Source organism: Phoxinus phoxinus (genome assembly GCF_949152265.1).
Source record: "Phoxinus phoxinus genome assembly, chromosome: 2".
In the NCBI taxonomy this organism is placed as follows: Eukaryota; Metazoa; Chordata; class Actinopteri; order Cypriniformes; family Leuciscidae; genus Phoxinus; species Phoxinus phoxinus.
Window position 1 is genome coordinate 31,821,286 of NC_136877.1, and position 12,124 is coordinate 31,833,409.

Below are 12,124 nucleotides of genomic sequence, written 5' to 3' on the forward strand. Positions count from 1 at the left end.
GTCTCGGCTGTGTGTCTACGTTCTTAAGGGAACAGCGTGACCATTCTGCCGAGCTGCTTGACGGGGGTCTCGGGCACGGAAGGCCGGAGCGGGGGTCACTGATGTAACACGTCCCACCTGAGCGGGGTGAGAGAAAGCCGTCTCTCTTGCACCTGCAGTGAAGAAATAGAGGACGTGTGTATGTCGCAGAAGGACGGGAGTGAGTGCACTTGTGAAATTTATTTGGGTATCCGAGTTTTACACCGGTTGCTGTTGGATTTACAGGTCGGAATGGAATGCAGTCCAATGAAACGCTCTTTGATGGGCAGAGCAGGTTGAGTTTTAACAGACGAGCGATGCATAGAAGGCCGTAGTTTATGTGGCTTTGAGAAGACTCTCTGCTAGAGCCGTAAAAGCCCGAGATACCCATGAACAGGAGCACTGTGGGATGGCAGCAGAGGGTTCTGGGTAATGTGCTCTAACTAGGAAGAGACACTTGTTATAGTGCGTGAACTTTTCCTCTTTAATTGTGTATGTGTGAATGCTTTTACATCTAGTTTTGCATGAATTAGCTGGTAATCTATTTGTTAATAGATATGGACTTTCCAAAATACTGCCTGATGAAAACATTACAGAATGAGTGAATAAAAGTCGTATGTGTATTTGTGTTTTTTTGTCATCACTACAGAGGCGGAGGCTTATACAGGAACTGGGGGAGCAGAGGATTCCCTACCTTTCTCCTACAGATCCAGGATTTCAGGAACTGGTTAGAAATTTATACAAATGTCCACACTACTTCAAAATTTCAAATCTGATATATGTACTCTACAGTTTGAAAGATTATATAAAATATATATAAAAATGAGCAACACATGCACAGTAAATTGATTAAAAGTGACCGTAAAGACACAGGCCATGATTAGGCCTTAGATTAGCCCAAAGTTTCTAACGGTTGTGTGCAATGTAAAGATTTCCATGGGTTTCTGCGGTCATAGAAAACTTTAAATCAAGAGGCATGGAAAACGATAAATCATTTTGGTGCCATTATCATCATCAAACAGAACTGCAAAAACTACAGTAGTAGGGCTGTTTTAAAACAAGTTTCAAACACCACCGCTCAATCTTTGAGTTCTGCCCCAAACACACACTGTTTGGGTGACCCAATGTTATGCCAATCTCCAGCCCATTAGGGCAGATCAAACAGATTTCAATTCTGTAATGAGTTTAATTCGTGTAATGCCGCTAGTCGTGCAGAAATGACACACTTCACATGTAGAATTTTATGAATTTTTAATCTGTTTTCCATGTTTTTTTTTCCTGCTCTACAATATTTAACTGATTTGAAAATGCTTTTCAGTGAATTGGTTCACAAATCAGTCAAAATGATTAATTAGCAAATCAGTCAGAATTTTTATCAATTAAAAAAAAAGATTTAATTGTCACAAACAAATGGAAAGAAGTCATTGAAAAGTAATGATCAGAAAGTGTGTAGACTCCCGTATACTATAGATATTGACAGTGACATTAGGACAGATTGCTCGCATGTTTTTTTTGTTTTTTTTTTGGGTTATGTTTTTAATAATTACATTTATGTTTGCTTGTGTCTGTAATCTGACAGTGGGACTCCAGTTACGCAGGACTGGCTTTACGGCAGTCTGGTACCCTGCCAGATGGTCTTCATGAGAAGGTGCAGTCTGCTCTGACAACTTTACAGCGGCGTGGATGTCTCCTCCGAGATCTTGTCCGAGTCCGAGACCGGGATGTTTTTACGGCCGTTTCGCGTGCTCTCGTGGGTCAGCCGGGCTACACGTACCGTTATCTGGACACCCGTCTGTTCACCATCCCCTGGCACTGTGAGGGAGAAGAAGGTCAGAAAGATGAGAAAGAGAAACAGTGCTGTGACTCTGACCTGAGGGACGCTTGCAAAGCATTGTGGGAGCTCAATCAGTTCTTTTGCTCGGACGTAAAGCAGACAAACGCGAGGGGCGTCAAGCGACCCCGCAGTGACACCGAAAACAGTGAAGACACGCCGGGGGAGGGGACGTGCGAAGAGAGTATTAAGGACAGGTTACTTGAGAAGCAGGAGGAGGAGGAGGAGGAGGAGGAGGATGAAGAGGATGACAGCGGTCAGGGCTGCTCCCATTCCTCACCTCCTTCATCCGCTACGCCAACTGCTATATCCAGCCTGGTTCAGTTTAACGTTACCCTCATCAATTACATGGACCCCACTGCCATGACTCAACTGAAGGAAGAGCCTTATTACGGAATGGGCAAGATGGCAGTTGGTTGGCATCATGACGAGAACCTGGTTCCTCTTTCACCAGTTGCTGTCTACAGCTATAGCTGCCCAGCAGAGCCAAAGAATGAAGGTGAGGGGTCAAAAGTCTTGGGTAGGGCATGTAAAATAATATAGAGTTGTGGGACCATGAGGCTCTATCAGTGTTGTTTACAACTACTTTAACTCCAAGGCCCCATTTTGTCCAGACAATATTTGAAGGCCCATCCAGGCTGATATGTATCTTATAATACATGATTTACTTCTATTATGTCCGTTTACTGTTGTACATCTTTGTTTTAGTGTTTTTTAAATTTATTTTTAATTTAAGATTATATTAATATAACTGGACCCGTGTCCTCAACCCGTGTCCTGAATCAGTGCTCTGCTTTCTTCTCATAAGTTTCATATCCTCCTCTTCACTCTTTTTGTCCAATAACTCTCAGAAAGAAATAGGAATAAAATAATGTATTTTATAGATTTTTTAAAAATATAATAATTTATTTATTTAGTAATACATTGTTTAATGTATGAATTTATTTAAATATAATGTTCCACTTCAAAAATACCTTCCCTAATAGATTCAACTGCACCCCCCCCCCCAGAAAAGTTCATAATCAGAATTTCATTAGTTATTAATGAATAATTACTGTTTTAGTAAAAAGCATACAGATAAAACATTGATTTACATTAAGATTCATTTTAGAATTTAAATTGTGTCTGAGAAATCTAATCGCATATTGTCTTAAAGCGATAATTAACTGAAAAAGTCTGTTATTATTTACTCACCCTCATGCCATTCCAAACCTGTATGACTTTCTTCTGTGAAACATAAGATTATATATTTCATTAATCCTTTTTTTTCCCTTCTAAATATTTGTATGTATGTTCTCGAGAAGCAAGAAATGCATTTGAATAATTTTCATTTTTGATCGAACTCTCTCTTTTAACATTCCCACCCATTACATTTTTATTGAAGGGCCAAAACAGTCCTGTATTTTTCTAGCTCACCCGTGGTAAGAACCTGAGAACCTAAAAAATGTATTATGACACCAACCAGTTCAAAACCATCCTTCACTTGATGGCTCGAATATGCTCATGCAGCCATTGTATGAACTTGCTCCATGAAGGAGCCAGATCTTCCATATTTCACACGAATCTCACTGGAGAAGTTTTTCTGGACATCAGTCTCTCTTCACGTCAGCCTAACAGCTTAGCATGCAGCTGTGTGCATGTGTGTGTCAGTTCGACAGAACAGAACGTGGTGTGCTAACCAGAACCACCTGCCTCTCGAGCTCTGTTTCGCCAATCTCTTACTGACCGATTTGACCTTTGACCTCCCCAGGGCCCGCTTCAAACGGTGCATGAATGGTTTGTGTGTGTGTTTTTGTGTGTGAATGTGTCAGTTTGTGTGGAATTATTCCGCAGCTGTTCTTTTGGAGGTAAAATTGACCCCTCAGTTCCAGACTTCAGAGAGACTCCCCTGATGGAACGCTTTTGCAGCGCGTACGCACCCGTGCAGGGCATCGCACAAAATGTTGCCTTCACTTTGTAGAAATCGCTATGAAATGCTGCAGACCAGCTGAAACGGATTGTTGCTCAGAGGAATTTCACTTTGTACATCATTTATTTGTTGCTATGTGTGTTGCATGAATGGTTTTTTTTTATTGTCCCTTTGGATAACATCTGTGTGTTGTATAGATTTGTGTTTCACCTGAACACTTTGAAGAGAATGCCTTGCTGATGCTTTTCATGTGATGGGTTTATAGAGTATGTTGGCCGTGCTGCGGGGGAGTCGCTCAGTGACAAATCTGTTCAGCTCTTCGTCCAACATTGACTAGATCCAGCTCATTTCCTTTTCTAACAGGCATTAGTTTATGCCTCTGTGTTTTTGAAGGAATCTTTTCCGTCGCTGCTGTGTTGGCTGCAGATGGCCTTTTGAGAGCTGTGTCAGAAATCACAGGCTGAAATTAAGTTACTATTTATCCCTGCTGAGCGAAGAGAAAGCCTTGCTCAGGGCTCATGCTTCCAAGAGTGCTTTAGTATCGATTTTACTGATAGGTGTCAGCCTGCCCTCTCAATTTTTTTCTTCTTTTTTCTCCCTCATCAGTTACACTTTTATTCTTTATTTTCTTTTTGGCTCTTTATTTTTGTTTTAATAACACAGATCGTTGGTGGAAGTTGAATGACTTTATTCTTTTTTTTGTATAATTTCTTTGTGTTGAAAAAAGCCTCTTATGCTCAACAAGGCTGCAATTATTATGATTTCATAAAAAAAATACTGTAATATGTGAAATATTATTACGATACTGTACAATACTATTACAGTATGGATTTATTTTAAAATGTAGTTTATTACTGTGACCGCAAAGCTGGATTTTCAGTATCATCACTCCAGTCTTCAGTGTCACATGTTCCTTCAAAAATCATTCTAATATGTGAATTTGCTGCTCAATTATCATGTATTAATAATGGCTATTATTAGTATCAATGTTGAAAACTTTTTTCCTTTTCTTTATGAATAGAAAATTCTAAATAACAGCATTATATATATATATATATATATATATATATATATATATATATATATATATATATATATATATATATATATATATATATATATATATATATATATATATATATATATAAAACTTCTGTAACATTATACATGTTTACTATCACTTTTGATAAATTGAATGTCCTTGCTGAGTAAAAGTATATATTTTTTTATTTACCTCAAACATTTGTAGTGTTTCACTGTTTCCACCAATATATTAAGGAACACAAACTGTTTTCAGCATTGATAATAATATGAACTGTTTCTTGCACCAAATCAGCACATTAGAATGAATACTGAAGGATCATGTGATCCTGAAGACTGGAGTAATGATTCTGAAAATTCAGCTTTGACCTTACAGGAATAAATAAAAAATGTCAATATATTTAAATAGAAAACAAATGAATTGTAATAATGTTTTATTATATATCTCAATGTTCTGCATTTTTGAGCAAATACATGCTGCCTTCGTGAGAATTAGAGACTTTTAAAAAAACCAATAAAACATATATAAAGTGGGGAGAACAAGTATTTAAAACACGCCGATTTTGCAGGTTTTCCTACTTACAAAGCATGTAGAGGTCTGTAATTTTGATCATAGGTACACTTCAACTGTGAGAGACGGACAAATCCAGAAAATCACATTGTATGGTTTTTAAATAAATAATTTGCATTTCATTGCATGACATAAGTATTTGATCACCGTCCTGACCTGTTAGTTTTTCTTTAAGGAGCCCTCCTGTAAGTTCTCCACTCATTACCTGTATTAACTGCACCTGTTTGAACTCGTTACCTGTATAAAAGACACATGTCCACACACTCAATCAAACAGACTCCAACCTCTCCACAATGGCCAAGACCAGAGAGCTGTGTAAGGACATCAGGGATAAAATTGTAGACCTGCACAAGGCTGGGATGGGCTACAGGACAATAGGCAAGCAGCTTGGTGAGAAGGCAACAACTGTGGGCCAAAATCCCTGCTGCAGTGTGTGCAAACCTGGTCAAGAACTACAGGAAACTTATGATCTCTAATTGCAAACAAAGGTTTCTGTACCAAATATTAAGTTCTGCTTTTCTGATGTATCAAATACTTGTCATGCAATAAAATGCAAATTAATTACTTAAAAATCATACAATGTGATTTTCTGGATTTTTGTTTTAGATTCCGTCACTCAGTTGAAGAGTACCTATGATAAGGTACTCTTCAAAGCATGTACAGACTTCTACATGCTTTGTAAGTGGGAAAACCTACAAAATCGGCAGTTTATCAAATACTTGTTCTCCCCACTGTATGTATATATATATATATATATATATATATATATATATATATATATATATATATATATATATATATATATATATATATTTTATATTATACTTAATCAAATTGAACATTCAGTTGTTAATACAGTGATGTCACAAATTCTATATAAAATAAACACTAAAATAAAGTGTTATTATAGAAATGTAATATTGACCATTTAACGGTCATTGGCTATCACAAATAAATAATTTTCAGATTAGTGGTATTGTTTATAAATAATATACAGTAGGTACATCTATGCTCTAAATGTCAAACTACGTCTGTGTTTACAGAGGTGACTGAGAAAGATGGTGAGGGACAGAGTAAAGAACAAGAAACAGAGACAGAGGGTGAAGGAACAAGTAAAGAAGAACTGAAGGAAGGAGGAGAAGGTTTGGGGAAGGAGGAAGTGGAGAAAGAGAAGGTGTGTTGGCGTGTTGGCCTGAAGGTGGCCTGGGACATTCACACACCAGGTCTCGCTTTGCCTCTACAGTCTGGAGACTGCTACTATATGACAGGTACACAATCGCATTCATCCGTGTCCAGAAACAGTAGACTCAAGTACATGTGTAAAGGGGATTGTATCGTCTCGGTCATGTTGAAATGCATTAGACCAGGAATTATCTTTCCCAGAGGATGTGCACATAGACATCCTTTTATGTGCATGTGTGTGTCTGTTTCCCTAGGATTTTACTTCCACATGTTCCTTTATCATGAGAGGTTAAGCAAACCAAATGTTATTTTATGAATCGCTGTGACCCCTGTCTGAGAGCAGGACTGAGACAGAGAGAGAATCAGTAAATCAAGGCCTTTATTACTGATGGCTACAACAGATGCCCCCCATCTACGACCCCACATTTGCACAAACCCTCTCCTCTAAATATCCCATAAAGTGTGTTTGATGACCTTGATAAGGACACTATTTATTTCCCGATTTCTGTGTACAAGCATGACTAATGCTTCCCCTCCATTGCACACATTTTATCAATCATCTTTGGACATTTTCATCTATTTGGAAAGGCTTTCCAGTGGCCGTACCTCTGTGTTGCTGGCTGCTCTAAAGTTAGAGTTATTTATACCTACCTAATGGTGCTCTCAGTCCTGTGAAGTGATTTTAAGTGTAAAGCTAAAGCAATATAAACATAATGGGTCATAATGGGTTTTCTGGGCACAGGACAAGGGTGAAAGTGTGACTGGGAAACTGCCTCATGAACGGTTAATGAGACTATGTCTCATGTCTGAAGGAACATCAGGGGCTTTTTTAAGGGAAAATGAAGGAAAAGGGGGTAAAAAGGTGAATGAAGAGAAAAGGAGGATGGAAGAAGCTGTAGTGTAGCAACCCACACCTCACATCAGGTGCTTTTTCAAGGATAGAAGGCATATTAAGTTAAATCGGGGAAAAGAAAGGAAGTAAATTAAATGGAAAGAAGGTCAAGGAAGTATTAGGAAAGTAAAAAGGAAGGAAAGGAATTAAAGGGAAGGAAAGCGATAAAATAAGTTAAAGGAAAGGCGAAGGGAAGGAAAAAGAAAAAAGGGAGAAGGAAGGAAAGAAAAAAACAAAGAAGGAAGGGAGAGTGGGAGCTGATGGAAGACATACAGTAAATAACTTGCAGAATGTTATTCAACTCCACATTCCCATCAGTCTCTAACACTGTCACAGCTCTTCCCCTCCATCCGCTGATGCCTGAGACTTCTGTGTGCAAATCTAATCAGTGGATTCTCAAAAATGGAATTTGGGGATGGTTAGCGGGAGCAATTTGTTGGACCGACACCGGCACAGCTGCTAATAAGATTTCGTTTGCTCAATGCTCCAGGGACAGGACAGACCTAGGGAGAGGTTTTGACCCAATAGATTTAAAAGCCCGCTTTTAACTCGAGTGCAGCAGCCACCTGACGATGAGAGAATAATGATAAATATTTATCAGAGGAATTTGGTACGGCCCATGATTAATATTGAGGTTGTGACAGAGTCCAGGTTGAGAGATGCAGTGTGTTATTAGATAGCAAGTGTTTTTAAGTCGATGTAACGTGATGGGAAAGAATAATAGAATACAGAGGAAATTAAACAGATGTTACTGTTGTGCTCACTCTAGTTTATGCTGCTGTACGTCAGAGAATGTGGTGAATCCATTGATTTCAATGGGGCATATCCCTTTCAGTCCCCAAAGTCACTTGTCTGACATATTTGCAACGCCTACTCAGCTAATTTGGGCATGCAAGCCCAACTCTTTATCTATTTAAAGATAAAGACAATAATGATATCTCAAAAACTCCTGGCCAAATAAAAATCTGTCATGAACGGTCTTATAAATGATGTTTCTTTTACTCTAGTGTTAAAAAAAACATATATTTTAGATTGGTCCTGCTAGTGTGCAGTCCTAAGTGCAAGTCTCTACCGGCAGTTGCATTGGCTCTTTTTTTTGACAATTTGCTCTTTTTTTAGTTTGAAGGCAGGACTTGCATTACTAGAGCTGCCCTGGTATATTTACATTCTTTGGGCATATCATATATAACCTCTGAATAAAGGGCCCAATATACTCACAGCGGAGTTATTTTTCGTTCTTTGGTCAGGGGTTAAAATAGAAGTTTTATTTACCTGAGCAGTGGTGTATTTTGATGGGAGCAGCATTTAGATGAATGTGTAAATATGTGCTGCATGCTTTCCTTTCATTAACAAAATAAATTCGGTGTTCAAGTTACATAGAAAATATCTTATTTATGAGTTGTTATGCATGTGAATGCCACAACAAAGTCATAATTACAAGTGGGAAACTCTGAACTTTCTTTGAGCTCCAAGTTGGGGGCATGTCAGTGACAAACGTGGTGAAATAAATAGATGCAACATCTCTAGTAGACGTTAAATTTTAATGAATAATTAAAAACATAAAAAGCAAAACATACCCGATGTGTTTTCTTTGTTCTTCATTTTCTATAAGTAGTTAAAAAAACCTTGCTGAATTTTTGTGTAGGTAATTAAGAAAAGGTTTTCTCCGATGTAAGTGACTTGAATGCACCATGTAATTACGACTTCCCAACTTTAAAAAAAACACACTTCCCAGTAGGTCTTGAACTCACCAAAATGCAACCAAAATGACAGCAGTGAGAAAAAAGCAGTTTTAAACAGTATTTAACATTTTCCTATAACCAATTTCTACTATAAAGCAGCTCTCTAGTGTGAGAGACCACAGACCAATGGTTGTTTTAAGGTGTTTACCAGCTAGAGTTATCACTCTCCAAACGGACTTCGTTGTGGCCTCATTCCCAGTTCTTCGATTTCGCTTGAAGGGCCTCTGGGCCTTAAGAGTTTGATCGACCAAGACAAATGCTCCTTCCCAGAGTTTATAATAATGTTATAATAAGTGTGTTTCTTCTGATTGTTGTCTGTGCGTGTGTGTGTCTGTTGGCATGTGCTTGTATAGATGATCTGAATCGGACGCATCAGCACTGTGTACTGGCTGGTGACGCAGCTAGATTCAGCTCCACTCACAGAGTCGCACAGGTGAGCATCATCTCTCCAGTTGCCCTAATCGCATCTGTAGCATTATCAACTTTCATGTCCTCAACCAACAACCCCCTAATTTCTGGTTTATGTGGAAAAAAACAAACTACTATTATCTGTAGTGTTTCCTTCAGTGTTGTACAGGTACGCTGGACTACATACAGAACCGCTGCTCAGAGGCCTTGGAGAATCTACACACCAACACCGAGAAGAACACCAAGAGTCTGAGTTCTCTCCTCCCCTCCACCCTTCAGTGCATTGAGGACATTCACAACGAGGTGTGTATGTGAACGTTTTTTAAGCATTGTAAAATGTGTACTCATAACACCAAATCCCAAACGCTTGTCTCAGGCCATGACAGATGAGGCTGCTCTGAGGTTTTTTAAAGGTTGTACTTGCCATTAATTTTTAAAACCCCCAAACAATAGCTCTTTCAGAGGGCCTAACCATCAGTGCGGCCTTGGGTAGGTCTCTGTTGAACCCCAACTCACCTGGATTATCGCTCAGCACCTTAAAAAACCCTTGAAAATATAAAGTGTATATATATATATATATATATATATATATATATATATATATATATATATATATAATATATATGTATACACCCCTGCCCGGGGGCAGCAGCCTCCCCGGTGGTTACCGACCTCAACACTCTGACCTGATTGAGGCTATTTTGTTGAAACTGCCCACGAGGGCCTGTGTGGGTTCTTAAATGATGTATTAGTGTATTATTTATTATTGATATGTGTATTTATCCCAGCACACTGTTCTAGTAGAGCTCAGCGTCTACCTTTTGTTTAGTGTGGTGGACTGCATGGAGATTTCAGTAAGCAGCCCCTGATGGGGGATCTGTAGTGTGCAGGATTAATGTACTGTGTTAGTCCATTGATGTTGATAAAGGCCAGTGTTTACCTGCATTTTTAAGGGTTGATACTGGTAGTTGGAGGTTTAGGGGAGGTTTTTGCTAGAGATGTTGTTGAGAAAGAGATCCTTTGCTTTCTCTTTCTCTCTCTGCATCACACACTACCAACGTTTTGTCCCATAGAGTTTTCTGAAGAGATGTTGAGCTGGCATCGTTGTGGAATTAGAGGGCGATTTCACCTAACAATTCTGTCATAATTTACTCAACCTCAAGTCATACAAACCTGTGTGTTTTGGAAATGTCTAAGTTACTCTTTTCTATACAGTGTAAAAGTGTATAGAAATTTCAAATGGACACAAGAAAGCACACTCAATGTAGGGCTTTCACAAAATCAGATTTTCACTACATTAGTATGGACAAAATAATTCACAGAAGCAACATTATCATGATATCTATAGAAATTGTAAATAATAATAATAATGCTATTAGGCAAATTTATCTTTAACTTTGTTTATTTTGGAATTATTGTTTAGGTTGGGTAAAAAATCCTACAAAAATAACTTACTGTTGATCAGCACTTCCAAAAAAAAAAAAAATGCGCCATGATGTTGTGTGGCAGTAGTAGCTTCATACTGCGTCGTGTTTTTCTTCTTCTGGAGCCATATGGTGATGGCTTTGTATGAGGAATAGACAGAAATTTAAGTCGTTATTTACTGAAAATCTATCCACCATTGCTCTCAAGTTGAATTTGCTTGTGCATATTAAATTTTTGCATCAGTAATCGGATTTCCATTAATGTATTTTTATCGACCGATCAGAATGCACCGTTTTTGTGTAAGCACTAGAAATGTTTGTGTTCCCTTTATTATGTGCGATAGATGGGTTTCTAAACGCCAAGATGCAAATAAAATTGCCAAAATACACATAAACATTCAATAAACTACATAACATTTATTTTTAAAAAAATCCTAGTAGTGCATCAAAAAACCTTTGCCTCAAGAAGTTATATGACTGAATGCTTTAGTATGTTATGCTTTGCATCCCTACAATTCTCATTGACTGAGCTGATGTGCATGGACATATATGGCTCTTTATTTGTATGACCATGTGTACACATGTGGGTTTACAGAGCAAACAGCACAGACTGGCCTCTATTGATTGAGTCACAACAGTTCTGGACTCGAGGGTGCTCTGGTGAAATTGATTGGTAGTCCAAACAGTGAGCCGTTTGAGAGCGATGTCTGAAAACCTTAACCCATTTAATATTTAAGATGCCGCATTGTTATATCTGGAGGTCACCGTGATGAGCACCTGACTAGTACCGTAGCTAATGTGTAGTTACCACCACGTTCAGCTGGATAAATAGACCGACAGACTCTCCACCTGTCACTGAAAGCCTTTTTGTTGCTGTCTGTTTCCTCTCTTTCTCACCTCCAGCATATGCAGGTGGCATTTAGTCTTCAGTACCTCACAGCAGCAGACGGCTTGGCTCTAAATGCCAGTCGCATAGTTTCCAGCTCTGTGCCTGTTGCAGGCCTGCTCTGCGGGAAACTGGCCTCCATGTTGGCTCAAAGCTCTCAGCGCTGTGTGTGCTTTCAACACAGAAGGACAGACGGACAGACAGGCGCGCGCGGGGGGAC

The 12,124-nt window shown here is 38.7% G+C and overlaps 1 protein-coding gene across 3 annotated transcripts in view; it reads left to right on the plus strand.

Moving 5' to 3' along the window:
• fto (FTO alpha-ketoglutarate dependent dioxygenase) overlaps positions 1–12,124 on the plus strand; it is a 177,003-nt gene that overhangs the window by 25,038 nt on the left and 139,841 nt on the right. For all 3 annotated transcript variants that reach the window (XR_013796718.1, XR_013796719.1, XM_079605422.1), the window contains exons 2-6: positions 668–745; positions 1,598–2,348; positions 6,414–6,638; positions 9,540–9,619; positions 9,754–9,897. Coding sequence is in view for 1 of the 3 variants with exons in the window: in XM_079605422.1 (XP_079461548.1) it covers positions 668–745; positions 1,598–2,348; positions 6,414–6,638; positions 9,540–9,619; positions 9,754–9,897 (1,278 nt within the window). In the remaining 2 variants the exon portion in view is untranslated. The remainder of the gene's footprint in view (positions 1–667; positions 746–1,597; positions 2,349–6,413; positions 6,639–9,539; positions 9,620–9,753; positions 9,898–12,124) is intronic.